Here is a 20,324-nt window from a genome sequence, read left to right as displayed (position 1 = left end):
CTTTTCTTTTTTTTTTTTTTTAAGATTTTATTGTTTTTTATTTATTCGTGAGAGACCTAGAGAAAGACAGAGACATAGGCAGAGGGAGAAGCAGGCTCCCTGCAGGGAGCCTGATGCAGGACTCAATCCCAGGACCCCAGGATCAACCACTGAGACACCTAGGCACCCCTCAAATCTTCATGGTCAATATAGTCACATGTTTTTTCCCAGCCCATAAATTTTCCTTTATGTAAAACTATTGCTTCTGTAGTTTAGCTTCTAGGTACTCTCTCCATTTGTGGGGGCTGATTTAAGAAAATTAATCCTAGGGGCACCTGGATGGCTTAGTGGTTGAGTGCATGCCTTCGGCCTAGGGTGTGATCCTGAAGCCCCGGGATTGAGTCCCACATTGGGCTTCCTGCATGGAGCCTGCTTCTCTCTCTGCCTATGTCTCTGCCTCTCTCTCTGTCTCTCATGAATAAATAAAATCTTTAAATTTAAAAAAAAAAAATTCTAACATAATTAACAGTGTTATATCAGTTTCAGGAGTACAATATAGTGATTCAATAATTTTATACATTACTCAGGGCTCATCACAATGAGTGTCCTCTTAGTCCCCCTCACTTATTTTTTATTTCCCCGGATCTTAAGTTTCTTGAGGTCATGATTTGATATATTTGTGTCTAGCTCAGAAACGTGTTTAGAACTTCCTATGAAAACTTTAAAACGAAAGATTTATTTATTCATAAGAGATACAGAGAGAGAGACAGAGACATAGGAAGAGGGAGGAGAAGCAGGCTCCATGCAGAAAGCTCCATGCCAGAACTTGATCCCTGGATCCTGTGGTCATGCCCTGAGGCGAAGGCTGACGCTCAACCACTGAGCCACCCAGACCTACCATCCTATGAAAACGATCATGCTACCCTTGAAACTGATTTCTGCTGAGTTGACTGTAGGACCCAACTGGTTAAATAGCTGATATTTTTCTAGGATGTGGGTACAGTTTTCTTTTTTCTTTTTTTTTGGGGGGGGGAGGTACAGTTTTCTTATGTGTGGTCTCCTTTCCTTTCCTTTTCACTGAACCTCTTGGGTCTTCTGTCCCTGCTCTGGAAAGTTGGCTCCAGCTTCTTTGCCTTATCTCCTCCTCCTGTTACCCACCCCACCCGCCAATTTCAGTCTCTGTTCCAAGCCTCCTTTCCTAGATGTTACAGTGTTCTGCAGGAATTGTCACCCTCTGGCTTCATGACTATAGTGAAAGCTTATGGTGGGGAATTACATCGCCTACTGTTCAGTCTTGCTAAACAGCAAATTAGGGCCAGAAGTGTGTCCATTTTTAACCTTCAACTTCTCTTGCCCCTCAAAACCCTATGCTCCCAGCCCATCTTGTCATCAGAATTGCTTGAGTTTTTAAAAGATATAATCTCGGGTTCACCCCCACAGCTAGTGAATCAGACTTTCTCAGGGTGACTTGAGAAGCTGTATTTTCCAAAGCTCCCTATGATTGGCCATATATGGGAGCCACTATTCTAAAACATGATCCCTTCTCCCTTAATCATTTGTCACTAATGATGGTGGCTTGCACACCCTGCTGGTACTTATTTGTCAGATAGGATTACAGATGGTTCCATAACATCTGTCTGTATGATATCTCATGGCATAAGTGAATGTAGGATGATAAGCGATGAGCCTATTAAAGGCTTCTGAAGCAAATGGATAGTTTATCAGATTGGTGTATTCTTTATTTAGAACGGCTGTGAACCAGACCTTGTTACCACCATCTGTTTTGTAAATTCCATTTACAGTTTAACAGCTGGATTGTGAAAGATATACAAAATTATCCGATTAAAAAACTAAATTTGGGAAGTGTGCATCTTTTTTTTAAAAAATGACTCCTTCGGGCAGCCCCTGTGGCACAGCGGTTTAGCGCCGCCTGCAGCCCAGGGCGTGATCCTGGAGACCCTGGATCGAGTCCCGTGTCAGGCTCTCTGCATGGAGCCTGCTTCTCCCTCTGCCTGTGTCTCTGCTACTCTCTCTCTCTCTGCATCTCTATGAATGAATAAATAAATAAAAATTTTTTAAAAAATTTAAAAAAATAAATAAAAAATGACTCCTTGAATACATTCTTATTTATTTCCTTAGCTAGCCTTTTAAGGCTCTGATTTTTGTCTCCCACAAATTTTCGGAGTAGTGAACTGAGACCAGATTGGGAGTTTTTAGGCTTGGAGGCTTGGATAATTTTGAGAGTTAATAATGTAGTATAGGATTCACAGCCTTCAGTTTTATCTATAAAAAAAAATCTGAGTAGTTTAAAACAGGTGCTTTTCCCTACCTCAGTACAGAAAGCTGCTAGTCACTGCCTTGGCACATCTCAAAAGGTGACTGACCAGTGAGGTTGGGAGGATAACTGTGTTGTAATTTGGCTTTGATCTCCATACCCCTAGAGTTGGTGCAAGTCAGGTACCTGGGAGTCCTGTTAAATTCCTTCTCTAAAACCATTCTCTTACCTGTGAGGACCCTGTAGCTCAGGTCATAGTTGGTACAAAGTTCAAATGAGAGCTCGGGTCTTTGGACTTTTAAAATTCATTTCTTCTAATTTACCAGTTTACTTTTTGAACCACTGTGTGTGTGGATTTCTAAGAGTTAAGTAATGATGTCTGGGTAGAGAAGTTGTATGCACTTCCATTTTCTCATTTCAGTATTTCAGTATCTTGTAAATAAACCATGGCAAACATTACTGTTGTAATGAGGAAGAAGTTTTGGCTAATAAAGATAGCTTCATATGTGAAAAACTATCCCTCAACAACAGACACTGTGTTCATGACAAGCCCAGCCAAGAGGATGGGAATAGCTCTCCAGGATTTTATTTGCTGAACAAAACATGCATATCAGTAATATCTTGAGGGCAGTCAGTACATTTATTTATTTCAGTAGCCTTGGCTACATTTCTTTTTACAGTTTTATTGAGATATAATTAACATGCAACATGGTGTAAGTTTAAGGTGTACAACATGTTGATTTGATACACTTACATATCGCCGTGTAATTACCACTGTAGATTAGCTAACACCCATCACATTACAAAATTACTGTTTCTTTTCTTGTGGTGAAAACATTTAAGATCTACTTTCTCAGCAAGTTTCAAGTATGTAGTACAATATTGTTCATTATATTAAAAAAGGCGCTCATTAAAGAAAACTGTTCATCAAATCCCCAGAATTTATTCATCTTTACTAGAAGTATATTTTCTTTGACCAACATCTCCCCGTATTTCCCTTTCCCATCCCTTTGTAACCAACTCTTTTTCGAAGAGTTTAGTTTTTTTTTTTAGATTCTACATGTAACTGAGATCATACAGTATTTGTTTATCTCTGACTGGTTTTACTTAGCATAATGCCATCAAGATCTATCCATGTTGTCTTCTCTATATTTTATTTTTTAATTTAATTTTTCTTTAAGATTAAGTGATTTCTATACCCAATGTGGGGCTTGAACTTACAACCCCAGATCGAGAGTCTCATGCTCTACTGACTGAACCAGCCAGGTGCCCCTTGGCTATATTTTAATTGCTTACAAGCAACATGGGAATTTATCTCTGCCAGGGGTGACATGAATGAAAATTTCCAAAATAACCGAACTTTTACTTTTCTCTGCAATGCAATAGATCTTTCCTGCTGACAGACTTGCAGTTTATGAAATAAGTTCATGGAACATATCAGAACTGTGCCACAGCTAGCTCTGCTTCCTCCAGCAGATAGTATCAATGGTTTTCCAAAGTCATCTTAGTTTCCACCGTTATGTCAGTCTGTGGAATGTTTGATTCATGCTTTTTGGCTCAGTTTTACAAATGTTAGCTCTATCTTGTTAAGTGCAAGAAGCCGTGAGTGTTGGAAGTGCTAATAAGAGGTGTACCATCATGATGGAAATGAAAGCAGAGATAGTGATTTTCTTCCTTTTAATTTGTTTTAACATTGCCCTTACTTGTAGGACAAATTTTTCAAAAAAGGGGTAGAATGCAAAATGTTTTAATGTCACACTGAGGGCTGAAGAAGCCTTTATTTTTATTGCAGAGAGTGATCTAGGGAAGTTTCCGGAGGAATTTGCAGCATTGAATGAAGCAGGCTCTATCTTTCCTGTGTAATTGGCCTCTAGCATCAGACCTTCTATGCGAAAGTAACCTCAGTTTCTTGATTTTTTTTTTTTAGTTTCTTGATTTTTTTTTCATGAAAAAAGAACAAAACACCAGCATGTGCATGAACAACTAAATAACATTTTTTAAAAAATATTTTTTTTTTATTCATGAGAAACACACAGAGAGAGGCAGAGACTCAGAAGGAGAAGCAGGCTTCCCACAGGGAGCCCAATGTGGGACTTGATCCCAGGGCCCCAGGATCACACCCTGAGCCAAAGGCAGACATCAACCACTGAGCCATCCAGGCATCCCACATTTTTAAAAAAGATTTTATTCTTGAGACACACACACACACACACACACACACACACACACACAGGCAAAGACACAGGCAGAGGGAGAAGCAGGCCCCCTGCAAGGAGCCCAGTGTGGGACTCCGTCCCAGATCCTAGGATTGCGCCTTGAGCCAAAGGCAGACGTACATCCGCTGAGCCACCCAGGCGTCCCTCACATTTTTTAAATTAATGTCTCAAATATACAAGGAAAAGTACAAAGAATTAGTTTAACCAACATTCATCCAGTTTTAACAAATCTTAGTATTTTTTATAATTGCTTTTGAAAACACAGATGAAGGTTCATAGATACTTCTTTCTGATCCTGTTACCCTTTCTCCACAGAGCTGACCACTATCCTGAATTTGACCTCTACTCTAAAGCCTATTTTTATACTTTTATTTCATGTGAATGTCCATAAACATGTAATTTTGCTTCTACTTCATTTACAGGATCATACTATAGTTATCTGCTATTGCTTCTAATACTTGCTTTTTTTCATTGGATGTTGTTTCAAGAAATAATAAATTCGGCTTAGATTCAATCACTTTCACTGCTAGGTCGTATGTTATTGTATGACTCTACCCAAATTGTGTAATTGCTCTTCTGATGCACTTTTAAATTTCCTAATGTTGCTATTATCAGTGATGCTGCAATAACAATTCTTCTGTTCCTTTGGCCATGTGAGTTTCTTTGGGGTCCTTTCTTTGAAATCTATCTTTTTTTTCTTAAGATTTTATTTATTCATGAGAGAGAGAGAGAGAGAGAGGCAGAGGGACAAGCAGGCTTCATGCAGGGAGCCTGACATGGGACTCGATTCTGGGTCTCCAGGATCAGGCCCTGGACTGAAGGCAGCGCTAAACCACTGAGCCACCCAGGCTGCCCTGAAATCTATCTTAAGGAAATAAAATCACAGGGGTAAATAAATTAAAATGTATTAATTAGATAAAATGGAAGCTGTAGGTTTAATTCTGTGTCTGTCCATGGCATATAGGGCACTGTGTGGAAACTTAAAGCCTTAAGCTACAATGCCTGCCTCCAAAGTTGGGAGAAATTAGATACGTAACAGTGGTACCGGGAGGTGTGATGAAATAAGTGCTGTATGCTGGTAGAGGCAGTCTGATGTTGGAGGGTTTGGGTTAATGATTCAGACCTTTCTCCACTAAGTCAGAGTAAGCTTGACTTTGTTAGTCCTTTGGGTTGATTTAACTCCAGCCAAGAGCAAAGAGGCTTTTCATACCTTTTTAGCTCTCACTGACTGTGTTTTGCTCTCTTAGTTCTAAAATCAGGAGGCAGGCCTCATTCTCTTTCCTATCCCTTAGGATGGATGCACCTTCAATGTTCCCAGTCTTTTTCCATTGTCTATTAGTGCTGTTCTCCAGGAAGGTGCATGGGGTGTGAAATTCTGGCTTCCTCAGAGATCTCTTGTTTTTAGTGCTGATCACCAAACATCCTAGATGATGCTAATTATATTACTATTCATTCAAAAGCAAATTTATTTAGATGGAATTTTTCTTTTGTCTCCCAGGAGAGAGATTTTTATTCTTGCCCCCTTTTACTCTTGCAGAAGCAAGCTCATATTTCTTATATTACTGTGTTTGAGTAGGAGCATTTTGAAGGTGTGAAGATTCTGTGTAGCAGCATAGGACATGGACTACAACTTTAATACAGGGGTTCTCAAAGTATGGTTCCCAGACCAGGGGCATTAGCATCTTCCAGGAACCTGTTAGAAATGCCAATTCTCAGTCCCACCCAGACTTACTGAATCAGAAACTCTGGGACTGGGGTCCAGTGATTGGTATTTTAACAAGCCCCTACTGGGGGAGTCTAAGAAGCACCCTGCTTCAGAGGGAGCTTAAATAGGAACTTGGGTTCCTGTTATGGACCTGACGTACTGTACTTTGAGGAAGGGACTGAACACTTAAGAGATGGCTGTCCAGCAGGGTTATTTGTTGTCATTGTTTAATCATTAATGACACAAGAAAGGTATACTTTTACATTTCTCTTTGGGTGGAATTGTAATAGACAAACCTTTAACTTTTGGAGGCCCCTTCGGTTTCCTTTGTTGGTTATGACCACCAGTAGGAAATAGAATGCCATAAATCCTTGTTTCCAGGGTTACCTTCTTGCTGCTGATAACAGGCAGGAAATTAAAACAATCTGTGATAGTGTTTTGTTCTTATTAGCCACAGATGGTAGCTTTCAGATATGTTGGAGCAAAACATAAATAAATATAGCAGGGAAACTTCATTATTGAAGAAAAATGATTTGGCTAGGTCAAGTTTATAGTCTGGGTTCACTTTCATGAAATGGGATATAGGCAACATAATATTGCTCCATTACCACCAAGCATTAAAACTTGTGGGGATCACTAGTTTTTTTCTTTTTGGTTTAATTTTCAGTATGTAAAAACATTTACAGGAGTTCAAAATCGACTGTGTGACAAATTATATTTAAAGATGTTTCACTTCTATCAATATCCCTTCTTTCCTGCTTTCCTAGTCTTTTGTGGGTAATCATTTTTATTAGCTTTTTGATTTATTCGTCTAGTGTTTCTTTGTGAAGATAAGCATATATGTATATACACATATATGTATATATGTTCATATCTCCCCTCGTCCACTTTCTTTACACAAAAGGTTGCATGTTATTCTACAGTCTTTGAGATTATTTTTAAAAGTTTGCTCCATTAAGGGATACTTTAAATTCGATAAAATACACCAATTTTATGTGTGCAGTTTGAATTTTGATAAATACATGCGGTTGCACAGCCACCAGTATAGTGAAGGTATAGACTCTTAACATCACTCTCAAAAATTTCGTTCCACCTTTTTGCAGCCAATCTTGTCTCCCACCCCTCTGGTCCCTGGTAAGCCATCTGTCCTCTCTGTTTATACTTCTCTTTCCTAGAATTTCACGTATAGTTTTTTGTATGTATGTATATGACTTCTTTCATGTTGTATGATCCTTTGGAGTTTCAGCCATATTAGTACCTGGATCAGTAGTTATTCTACTTTAATGCTGAGTAGTGCTCTATTTATATATTCCGGTTGATAGACGTTGTCCTGTTTTGTTTCTTTTTATGTTTTTATTTTGAAATCATATTAGACTTACAGAATACTTACAAAGACAGGACAGAGAGTATCTATATACCCCTGCCCCAGCTTCCTTGCATGTTAACATCTCATACAGCCCATGGTACGGTTATCATTACTTAAGAAATTACTGTTGGGGGCACCTGGGTGGCTCAGTGTGGCTGAGTGTCTCAGGTCATGATCCCGGGGTCCTGGTATTGAGTCCTACGTTGGGCTCCCTGCAGGAGCCTGCTTCTCCCTCTGTCTATGTCTCTGCTTCGGTCTCTCTGTCTCTCATGAATAAATAAATAAAATCTTAAAAACAAAAAAATTACTATTGGTACAATACTATTAACTAAACTACAGACTTTACATCAATTTTGGTTTTTCCATTGCATTTAATTTTCAAGTTTCTTTAGTCTCCTCAAATCCATGACAATTCTTCAGTCTTTTCATGTCTTTTTAAAAGAGTGCTTATTGAGGTATTTTGGAGAATGTCTCTCAATTTGTCTAGTGATTAGACTATAGTTATACACTTTGGGGAAGGACACTGCAGAGATGATATGCCCTTCTCATCATATTATACCAGGAACTACATGATATCAATATGTCTTATTACTGGTAAAGTTAATCTAGATCACTTGGTTAAAATAGTATTTACCAGGTTTCCTCACTGCAAGGTTACAATTTTTCCTTTTTTGTAGTCTGTCTCTTAGAACCAAATTATTGCTTTTTAAATTCTGATGTGTATTTATTTGCATGGAACACATAGTTTAGCACTCTCTCAACATTACTTACAGTTATAGTAATAACAACAGCTACCACTTAGTCCATCTTCATACTTCTAAACACAAATGGGTTATCTCATTTAATCCTCAGGATAACCCCGGAAAAATATAGACATTTTTTCATGCTCATTTTACAGCTTAGAAGATTGAGGCTCACAGAGTACTTTGCTGAAGGTCCAACAGCTAGTTCATGATGCACCCAGATGCTAACTTAGCCTAACTTGAGGATCAGCTTTTAACATGAGCCATATGGTTGTTGTCAGAGTTTAGAATGGGGATGCTCTCATTCTTTGCCAGATAAAACACATGAATGCTTCTTTTAGATAATTCTCTTTTGTTCTTTAGGAAGTAATTTTGTTTGTTTTATGTTCAGGAAGTTTTCTTATGTGCCTAAAGATTTTGATAAACTATGCATACAGTAATCTTACTTTAAAATCTTGGAGAAATCCAAGATACTTTGGGGAGCACTAAGGGTCTATTTTTGGACTTCTTTCAGAAATATGACTAAAGGTTAGGGCAGAGTATTCAAAATAGAATGCTGATTTTGGAAAAGTATTTACTTCAAGAATGACACCGAGCCTTTTCTTCTCTGAATTTTATCAGCCTTTCCTACTGGGAGCATTGTGTTTGTCTGTGTGTCTAAACCCTGCATGTTCACTTTTGTTGACCACACTAATGACTTTTCCACTATACAATCAAATGTGTCTCTGAATAGCCTGACTCACGGGATGATAACAGTGGTTAAATGATGACTCAATATCTGTGAGCCTCTATTCTAGTAGCAACGGAGCCACTGAAGGTCAGGCTGTGTGGGTGGACGTTTGCACTTCTTCCCTGTGACTCACTCCGCAGCCTGCCTTTCTGAGGGGAAATAACTGTAGGTGGCTGCAAATCTCTATTCACCTCCTCCCTGTTCTGTCTCATCGTACTATGTAGATGGGTATCCCCAAATCCTTGAAATCACACAGCTTGGAGTCTTAAACATGTGCGGGCTGCCAAGATGTCCAGATAGCCATGCACTTTTTAAAAATAAAGCTTTTTTTGTTTCTAAATGTCTGCTGTATGTCTAGCCATATGTGTCAGAGCCCAGAGGTCAAAAGCCAATGTGGACAGGCATATACATAAAAATTGGAGCATCTATTTCTTTAGGGAAGAGGCAACTGTTTAAGTCTGATGCTTGCATACAGTAACTAGAAAATTTTATGAGTACACAATTATTTGGGGGATAGATAACATATCAAGTTTACAAGTGTCTAGATCTGGCCTGAGATGTCAGATATGGTTTTCTACACATCCATTATAGAGAAAGTGTTAGGTACAAGAAAATTTAAGGAAGAAAGTGAAAGCAGCTCATTTCCATCACCAGAAATAGCCATTCTTTTGTTTTGCATAATTTCTCTCTTTCTCCTTCTGTCATGCAGCAGACACAGTTGTTTGTAATCCTGCATTTGTTATGTAATACTATATCATCAGGGTTTTTTCATCATTTAAAGAAGAAAGCTTTGCTAGTTTGGTAGGAAAAAAATAACGTGTTTTAATTTGCATTCCCTTATATTTTAGTTAGGATTAATGTTTTGTCTTTGTTGACTATCTCTAACCATGAAGATTGTTAGTGTTTCTACTCTGTATCTTTCTATAAAATTGTTACTAAAGCAAACCTCTGATTTCAGATGTCTTAAATGATGCTATATTTGATGAAGATCATGATGAGATGGTGATTGTGAAGGACATAGATATGTTTTCCATGTGTGAACATCATCTAGTTCCATTTGTTGGAAAGGTAAGGTTTTCCCTGTTTCCTAGTAATGTTAAAAAGCACAATAAAAGTTCTAAAATTAGGATTATTATATTTAAAATCATCACCTGCTAATTCCTAATATCCCAGATATATAGAATTACACATAAACATTTACTCTTTATCAATCTGACTAATCTAATAGCCCAAAACTAACAAAACAAAAACAAAGTAGCAGAAGGTCCTCAGGGCAAACATTTCATAGTAAATAGCATCTTAATAGGTTAAAATAATGAAATTAAAGTTTCTTTTTTTTTTTTTCTATGAAGTTGCTGCAGGCTCTGAAAACCTTTGCTCTTTATTTTGACTAAATAATGTTTGATCCCAGATACACTTTTGTATCATATGGCATGAGCAGCGATGATTGCAGAATTTATTGTGGCAGAGGTCATGGTATTAGTGGATTTAATTTATTTCCAACCTTTTCTGTATTAGGAAAAATGAGTCTAATGCAAGCTAGATAATGTTATCTAGCTTGTTTGACTTAAATGTGCCTTTGAAAACGTGTGGATTCAGGACCAGGAGTAGTCTTGTCTTTCCCCTCCCCCTCATTATAATTTTATTCTATTTTGATTTTTCATTAATAGTGTTTAAACAGAAGACTTATAAGAAATAGTATTATGAATATCTATATATCCATCACCTAAATTTAATGTGTTGACATTTGCTTCACATTTTTTTGTTAAAGTATTTTATTTTTTCACATTTTTATAAAGTGAAATAGGGAAAATGCACAAATTATAAAGGTATTCCATACTACCTCACAGATCAAGAATTAGAACATTATTTCTATCCTGCAAGCTCACCTTGTACCCCTTTTTAATCACTAACCAGTCCTTTGTCCCCAAAGGTAACCAGTACATCAATTTCAAGCACTAAGATTATTTCAGCTTGTTTTTCAATTTATAAATGGAAAGAATCTACAACATGAAATCTTTTGTGTCTGGCTTTTTTTGTTCCACATTGTAAAAGTCATTGATGTTATTGTCTGTCACTGTAGCTTATTTTCATTGCTGTCTATTATTTCATTGTACAAACATACCAGTTTATTCTGTTCTTGGTAGATATTTACATTGTCCTCTTTCTCACTCTCTTTTTTTCCTATTACAAATGATACTGCTATCAGCATTGTTTGGTGCATATATGGATGCATTTCTATTAGGAATATACCTAGGAGTGGACTTGCAGGATCATAGGGTATATGCATGTCCAATTTAATAGATACTGATCTTTAGTTTTCCAGAGTGGTTGTACCACTTTACACTTCATATACTCTTAGGTGAGTCTCAGTCACTTTACAGCCTTGCCAACACTTGACACTTTCAATCTTTTTAAGCTTACTACTCTAATGTGTATGTAGTGGTCTCTCTCTTTTTTAAACCTTTTATTTTTTTTTTTTAGATTTTTATTTATTAATGAGAGATATAGAGAAGCAGAGACATAGGCAGAGGAAGAAGCAGGCTCCTTGCTGGCAGCCTGCAGGAGGCCTGATGTGGGACTCGACCCCAGAACCCCGGGATCATGACCTGAGCTGAAGGTAGACACTCAACCACTCAGCAATCTAGGCACCCAAACTTTTTATTATAGAAAATTTCAAACATATGTAAGAATAGAAAGACTAGTATGATAAAGTTCTATGTTTCCTAAAACCAACTTCAACAGTTACTGATAAAAGACCAATCTTTTTTTTTTTATTTTTTTATTTTTTATGATAGCCACACACAGAGAGAGAGAGAGGCAGAGACATAGGCAGAGGGAGAAGCAGGCTCCATGCACCGGGAGCCCGACGTGGGACTTGATCCCGGGTCTCCAGGATCGTGCCCTGGGCCAAAGGCAGGCGCCAAACCACTGCGCCACCCAGGGATCCCAAGACCAATCTTTTTATATAGAAGTTCCCACTAGACTATTTTGGAGCAAATCCTAGTTGTCATTTTATTTTTTCCATAATTTCTTTCAATATGTATATCTAAAAGATAAAGATTTTTAAAGAAATGTAACTCCGATTTGATTATCAGCATAAAAAGTTAGCAGTAAATTCTTCAATACATTAAAGAATATAAAGTATGTTATAAACAGCATGACTCTTCATCACTAATTATTAATACACCAATCTAAAATATTTTCTATAGGAAAATCTATAGGAGCACTACCATGAACAAAATTAATAGTAATTCCTAAATAGCATCTAATAACTAACCCATATTTACATTTCTGCAGTTGCCTCAACTGTCTTACTCTTGATTTTTAAATTTTTTTAATTTAAATTTCATTTAATTAGCCAACATATATAGTAGTACATCATTAGTTTCAGATGTATAGTTCAGTAAATCATCAGTTGCACATAACACCCCATGTTCATTGCATTACATGCCCTCCTTTATACCCATCACCCAGTTACCCCATCCTCTCACCCACTTCGGTTTTTTAAAATCATAATCCAAGGACACTTAGCTAGCTCAGTCAGCAGAGCATGTGACTCTTGATCTTGGGGTTGTAAGTTCAAGTTCCATGTTGGGTGTAGAGATTTCTTAAAAATTAAATCTTTAAAATAGCAGACAACCCAGAATCCAAATAAGAGTCACACATTCGGGGTAGCCCGGGTGGCTCAGCGGTTTAGCGCCACCTCCAGCCTAGGGCCTGATCCTGGAGACTCGGGGTCAAGTCCCACATCAGGCTCCCTACATGGAGCCTGCTTTTCCCTCTGCCTGTATCTCTGCCACTCTCTCTGTGTCTCTCATGAATAAATAAATAAAATCTTAAAAAAAAAAAAAAGTCACACGTTTGTATTGCTTTGGGTTGTTTGCCTCTTAAGTCTCTTATTCTAAAATAGCATTCCTCCAGCATTGTCTTTTTGAAGAGACTGAGCCAGTTGTCCTGTAGAGCATCCCACCTTCTGGATTTATTCCATTCAACCTCTGGATTTCCTATAAACTAGATTAGGTCTGAAACTTCCTAAGATTAAGGCTAAACATTTTTAATAATACTACTTCATTGAAGGGGGACACCTGGGTGGCTCAGCAGTTGAGTGTCTGCCTTTGGCTCAAGGTGTGATCTCAGGCCCAGGAATCGAGTCTTACATTGGGCTCATTGTGAGGAGCCTGCTTCTCCTTCTGTGTATGTTGTTCCTTCTCTCTGTGTGTCTCTTATGAATAAATAACTAAAATCTTCTAAAAAAATACTAGTTCATGGGGGTACTAAAGACTCTGTATTCCATCTCATTGGGAGGCGTGCACTGACTGGCAGTCCCACAATTAATGATGCTGGCCACGTGACATTGGGCTGAGGTTTTTCAAGGAGGGAACCTTTGCGCTTATCTTATTACCTTTCATTGTAAGTGAGGAATTTAGGTCCAGAAAGCCTATGACTTGTCCAGGAGGACAGAGGGAGTTAGTGATTTGGCTGGGAATAGACCTAGGAACTTAATTGTGCTCACCCTCTCACCACTATATCCTATTACCTTCTGATGTGATTATCTCTGTGTTTGTGTTCTTGCTAACTTTTTAAAAACTACATTATTCAGTTATGATTTTCTAAAATCAACATTAAAATGACTTGAGACCTTCAGAAAGATAAAAAATAGTACAAACAATAAAAATGTTGTAGCTCTGCATATAAATATAAAATTTCAAGTGGTACAGAAGATCTTAGTTCATGGGAAAGTTTTAAACTCTATTTTTCTTTGAAATACCCAGTATTTAGGTGCTACTTTACTTTCTCCTTCTGCTGACCAGGAAGGTGATGAATTGGTATTCTCAAACTCTCAAAGCATAGTGTGAAGAGATGAAAAATCACTAATTACTACTAGATCAGTTATTTACATGTATAGTAAATATTAATTAGGTGAACAAATGCAACAAATGCAGGTAAACCATGATGCAAATGAAATGTATCATTTCGTATTAGGTTAATTGATTGCCTACACATGACCATTTACTTTATTAGCCTTTTTGTAGAACTAATGTTTTCTCATAATTAACACATGGTTCAGGGATCCCTGGGTGGCGCAGCGGTTTGGCGCCTGCCTTTGGCCCAGGGCGCGATCCTGGAGACCCGGGATCGAATCCCACATCGGGCTCCCGGTGCATGGAGCCTGCTTCTCCCTCTGCCTGTGTCTCTGCCTCTCTCTCTCTCTCTGTGACTATCATGAATAAATAAATAAAAAATCTTTAAAAAAAAACAAAAAACAAACAAACAAAAAAACACATGGTTCAGAGAGAGGTAACATGGACCTGGGAGATATTAGTGACTTTTAAGATTATAGAATTAGCTTGGCTTTATAGTAGGTTCTATAAGAACTTAGGTGTAAAGGTCCAGGTCTTGACAACTCACATTTGTAGCTGTGTCCTTTATCTCCCATCAAGAAGGTAGTGTTCTCCAGCAGCTTAGAAAGGAGACCACCATGCATGGCAAAGAGACCCTCTTTCTGTGCAATGAGGTGGGATTTTTTAAGGTGGAGTGACAATATTTATAGTTACAGTTTCAGCCATTTAAAGGGAGCTTTCCTGGGGTTCCTGGGTGGCTCAGTCAATTGAGCGTCCAACTCTTGATTTTGGCTCAGGTCATGATCTCATGGTTGAGGAGTCAAGCCCTGTGTCGGGCTCCATGCTCAGCATGGAGTCTGCTTAAGTTTCTCTCTCACCTTCTTCCATGCACCCCACCCCCATTCATTCACACACTCTTCTCTCTCTCAAAATAAATAAATAAAAATCTTAAAAAAAATAAAGGAAGCTTTCCTGGTTACATTTTAATGTTGCTACAGGATAATTTACACTGTCTAGAGAGTGTGTTTCCTCAATAGAAGAAAGACTAAGAATTGTATCAAAAGTTTAACTTTACTAGGAAATACCATGACTGTATTTCAAATTTGTCATTTCATTAATAGTCATTCATATATATTTTCCTTTTACTGCACATATGTATTTTCTAAATGCTTTTGTAAGTGCTTCATTTTCTAAGTCTTAAAGCTTCTAGATCTCTTTTTTTTTTTTTTTTTTAGCTTCTAGATCTCTTAAAGACATGTTTTCATTGTGTTGAATTACATAATACATATCCTATATTACATTTCCTTATTTTGTTACGAAGAAGCATTGGATTTTCACTTACCTCATGATTTCTGTCTCTTCTTTGAAGGTCCATATTGGTTATCTTCCTAACAAGCAAGTCCTTGGCCTCAGCAAACTTGCAAGGTAAGTATGACTGTGTGGTGAATAGGAAAACAGATTTGTAGGACCAGCCCCAATATGGCAAGAATCTCACAGGGCTGTTTTGATTGGTGTGGATCTAACTTGGAAGTCACATTGCAACTTAAAATTTATAGTTGCAGAGACAAATATATTTGGAGGACCAGAAACATAAATCCCTATCTTCTCACCCCTCACTGCCTTCCTCCCCTACCTTGCACCCTTTTTCCACTGGTACATCCTTGAAGTCTTAGTGCATCACTTTCCTGTAAAGTCTTCCATGACTGGAAAGGATTTGAGGATGCATTCAGTCCAGCCCCCATATTTAAGAGTGGTGTACCTAACAGGGGTAGGAAGAGGAAGCCTGCACAGAGATCTAATTACACTACACTGTTTTCAGACTTTAATCAAGCCACTGTTTAAGGTGTCAGCCCTGTCTTCCACTGTACCTGGGTATTTCCGGGCATCTCTCTGGGATCCTGCAGGGCCATTCATTCACTTCTGATTTCTTTACCTCTGGAGACACAAGACTGTGTTGTACCTTTCTTGGCTTTCTCAGCAATATTCCAAAAATAATACTTACTTTCATATTTTTGTCTTTCCTACTATAGTCTTCTTTTCCATTCTTTATCCTGCAGGCTCATGCCTTTTAAAAAATTCCCTTGCTACTATTTTGATTTGGGCTTTAGGAAGGAGAAGTAATATACAAGTATAGTCATTTGTGTTTAACTGGAAATCAACTTAAAGATCAGTGTTCATAAATCCCTGATAGGCTAAACCAGCAATATTATATCACCTCTTCCTAAATATTCTTTTTGTAATTTCTTTTTATGGGGTTTCCCTGGGTATGGGGAAATGCTAGGAGGTGTGTGTGTATGTGCATGTGTGTATGGGCATGTGTGTGCTGAGGGAGAATTAAGAACAAAATGAGGGAACACACAGTCAAGAGCCCCTCCCCTCTTAAAATAAATCAAGCTAAATTTGGATAATTTGATGTTATAGTGACTGTATCAAAATTGGAATAACTGAATCTTGTGATCCAAGTAACTATACTATGGCCCTGATGTGTTCCTGCTTATTCTCCACTTAGACACTGGGATTCACCACAATCCTGAAATGTGGCCCATATCTTTTTCAATTTGGTGTTCAAATCTGTAAAAACCACCTTACCAATCTGACAGCTGCTCTCCACAGCTGTTCTTTGTTTTCACTTCTACTTTCTAACTCATTTCCTCTGGGGATTAAGGAGAAAGTAGGTGGAAGAGAGAAATTTTACTTTCCTAGTTTCTGACCTCATTCCTGCTCAGCACTTTGTCCACTAGACAGGGCTACCTGGTCCATGAAAATATGTTTTTATATCATAACTTCACTGCTGTAAGGCTCTTAACACAAATCCAGAGAATCTTGCCACTTTCTAGTGATCTGTACCCAGTGGCAGTGCCAAGTGTGGCTGAAAAAGGGTATTGGTGGTGACGGGGATAAATAATCCTACTATAATTTCTATTAGCAACCCCCCTCCCTAATAACTTACTCCTAAACAATAAAGTCATATCAACTGTGAAAGAAAGTGTCTTTACTAAAATTGGTTATTGTTACTGTTTTATAAGATACAGTCTAAGTAAAATCAATGTGATTGCTGTGCAAACCTAGGTTCAGGCCCAGTCCCCTGGCATACTTCCTTCTGCAAGGTTGCCAACCTTATGCCTTTCCTATATAGAAATTCTGGCACTGCAGAGCTTTTAATAAACTGTCCATATGTGAAAGGTATGAAGTGGATAGTTTTCACATGATAAGCTTGGTAGACCACATTAGGCCTTGGTCTTAATGTAAGTAGCCTTCTCTAGAAGACCACACTGTGTAGATCATGGGTAATACTTTATGGAAATGGATTCTTGAGTAATCCCGTGAGATTTTGGAATAAATGGTAATTTAGGAGTAGAAAGGAATAATCTTTGTAACTTCCTTTCCTAGGGAAATAGACAGGTCTCCAATAATTAAGCTTTTATGAAACAATACAAAGGAGTTGATTATTAGCATGGGGATTTGTCCTTATGCTAATAGGATTAAAGTTTAAAAATTGAACAGTGTTTGTTACTTTCAGATATTTATAGGGAATTTGATTGAAGGATCTATTAAACAGAAAAGAAGGCTAAAATTTTACCCAACTGCTTATTTCTTATAAGAAGTAGGAATATTTAGAGAATGAAGAGTAATAAAGAAAGCTGAATGTCTTAGCAGAACTTCACTGCTCATATTAATCTTGTATGTGAAGTCTGTTATATGCTTGCCTTTAAATGAATGACCTTTCAGTGCCAGGGAAGTCAAATATCAAACAGTAAAGCCTTAAGTAATAAGAAAATGCCAGAAGTGAGTTGATATGGTTTAACTCTAGTAGAATTCTAGAGTAAATGTAGTTTGAATAGCAATTCCTTTTGTTGGGGTGCCTGGCTGGCTCAGTCAGAGGAACATGTGACTCTTGATCTCAGGGTCAGGAGTTCAAGCCCCATGTTGGGTGTAGAGGTTACTTAAATAAATCTTTTAAAAAATTTTTTTAAAGATTTTATTTATTTATTCATGATAGACATAGAGAGAGAGAGAGAGGCAGAGACACAAGCAGAGGGAGAAGCAGGCTCCATGCTGGGAGCCCAACGCGGGACTCGATTCCGGGACTCCAGGGTCACGCCCTGGGCCAAAGGCAGGCGCTAAACTGCTGAGCCACCTAGGGATCCCCTACTTAAATAAATCTTAATAAAACAAAATAAAGTCGTAAAAGTCCTTTGTTGCTGAAAATATATTTGAACACGTATTTATTTTCTTGCCTTAGAATAACTGAATGAACGTAATTAAATCTTGAGTATAGAATTGAACTACCTTAGGGTAGCCATGGTCAATCTATTTATTGAGCATCTACTATGAAAGGGTACTGTGTCAGCTATGATGGCTGCTAGAGAATAGTAGGACATAGCCACTGCCTTCAAAGAGGATGGACAGTTGAAGCATCAGGGACCACAGAAATGCCAGGTTTGGAGCTCTGAGTTCAGAGGAGCCAAGGTGACTGAACCTGGCAGGGTTGAAGAGACCCAGAGGTGGAAGGCTGAGCAGAATTCAAAGAGGAAGAGAAATTCCTTTAGGTATAGTTAATGCGTAAGCAAAGGCAAAAGGAGGGTAGGCACAAGGCATATTCCAGTGCATAGGGAGGAGATTAAATTGATAGAAATAAGAGATATAGGCAGAGATGACTGCAAGATAGTTGGAAAGATAAGGTGGGCATTAGATTACAAGGGGAATATTATTTTTTCTTCTTTCTCTCTATTATAAAAGTAACATACTTACCAATTAAGCTTAAATGCAAACAAGTGAATAAAGGAAGAGCCTTCCTTTCTATTTTCATTCCTCAAAGTTACAAGAGATTTCTTGTCTCTTGACTAGAGATTGTTCTCCTGCAAAATTTCTTTGCAAACACAAAAATATAGCTCTTTAAAAATAGCAAAAAAAGCAAAAAAAGGGATTTCATACCCCATGTTCTGTACTACAACTTGTGTTTTTTGTTTTTCATTTTTAATTTTTTTTGACATTTTTAATTTTTTTAAAGTAATTCCAACATGGGGCTTGAATTTACATTGAGATGAGTTGCACGCTCTACAGACTGAGCCAGACAGGCACCCCTTGTTTATTTGTTTGTTTTTTTAAGTTAAAAAACTTTGAAATCCCTTGGACATCTTTTGGCTCTAAAAGTCTTAGTCCATTTTAATGGCTACATAGTATTTCTTTAATTGTTTAGTATAATTCATGAAGTCACTCTTTGATAGAAGTATAGTTTACAATTTGAGACTATTGTAAAAAAAAAAAGAAAAAATGATTTTGTGAACATGTATATTGTGAATCACTAGGATTACATTGCTGGGTTCAGGGTAGCTGAATTTTTGATATTACTAAATTGCTGTCCAAAAAAAAGGCATATCAATTTATACTCTAATAACAGATCAAAGGGTGTGTGTTTCTGCACTTTTGCTGACACTGATTTCATCACACTCTTCAATCTCTGCCAAACCGATAAGTGGAAAAAGATACCTAATTGTTTTAATGTACATTTTTAAAACTTGCATTTCTTTAGTAGAATTTGAATCTTTATAGAAACTTCCTGCTTTTATTAGCTTTTGCTAATTTTTCCATTGGATTGCTTGTCTTTTTATTACTGATTTGTATAAGCTCTTTGAATGTTAAACCAGTTAGATCAGATGCTGCAAATAATTTTTCCAGGCTTGTCATTTGTCTTCTGATTTTGTTTTATAAAATAATTTTTCCACAAAGAAGTTTTAAAACTTTTATGTAGTCATAAATTCATGTTTTGGGGTTATTTTGATGGCCTTATTTTTGTATTTAATCTTTGGTCCATCTGGAATGTATTTTGGTGTAAGGAGTGAGGAGCAGTCCATCCATTGCTGTTGTATTTTCCATTGACATCCTGCAGCATCCCCACTTCCCTCCTGTTACCATGCTGCCTTCTTGCTATCCTTGCTGCCACTGTCTGTTGGGCTTTTCTTATGTTCTTTATGAATTATAAAACTCTGAACTCTCTGCCTTTAATCTCATAGCATCTTTAAATCTGCTCTCATACACTGCTAGGACGTACTTTCTAAAGTGTGGATTGGTGATGCTGCTCCTTCGTAGCTCCCCATAGCTTTTAGATAAAGTTCAAACTCCTTACTTTAGCTGACAAATCCCACTGTGATCCACCTCAACCTCCTTCTGCTTTTTGCTCTTTGCTCTAGCTGTAGTTGAGGATTTGCAGCCTGGTGACAAGTCTAGTTATATGAAGGCATCAAAATTACTGTTAAGATTTGCTATGGTTAAATTATACCATTCACCTGCAAAGGATTCACTAGATTACTTTCCAAGTTGCCAGAGGAGGAAGAAGAGGAAAGAAAACATAATGCAACACAGGAAACAGGACCTAGCACAGATTTTCTAAGACCAGTAAGTGGGCAATTCAGATAAGATGTTCACTGGGTTAAATCCAGTACTTAATCATGTCTCCTTTATTTAA

At 37.6% G+C, this 20,324-nt stretch overlaps 1 protein-coding gene across 2 annotated transcripts in view; it reads left to right on the top strand.

Annotated features, from left to right (window-relative positions):
* Positions 1 to 20,324, top strand: part of GCH1 (GTP cyclohydrolase 1) — a 53,061-nt gene that overhangs the window by 20,600 nt on the left and 12,137 nt on the right. The window contains exons 2-4 of one of the 2 annotated variants that reach the window (XM_077909359.1): positions 9,973 to 10,082; positions 15,228 to 15,283; positions 17,859 to 18,014. In XM_077909359.1, the coding sequence (XP_077765485.1) occupies positions 9,973 to 10,082; positions 15,228 to 15,283; positions 17,859 to 17,991 (299 nt within the window). In that variant the 3' untranslated portion in view covers positions 17,992 to 18,014. Of the gene's footprint in view, positions 1 to 9,972; positions 10,083 to 15,227; positions 15,284 to 17,858; positions 18,015 to 20,324 lie in introns of those variants that run through there. The other variant, XM_077909358.1, reaches the window with a different exon arrangement.

Source organism: Canis aureus, chromosome 9 (genome assembly GCF_053574225.1).
Source record: "Canis aureus isolate CA01 chromosome 9, VMU_Caureus_v.1.0, whole genome shotgun sequence".
Classification (NCBI taxonomy): domain Eukaryota; kingdom Metazoa; phylum Chordata; class Mammalia; order Carnivora; family Canidae; genus Canis; species Canis aureus.
The sequence above is the reverse complement of the archived record's forward strand: the minus strand, read 5'-3'. Positions and strand labels throughout refer to the sequence as shown.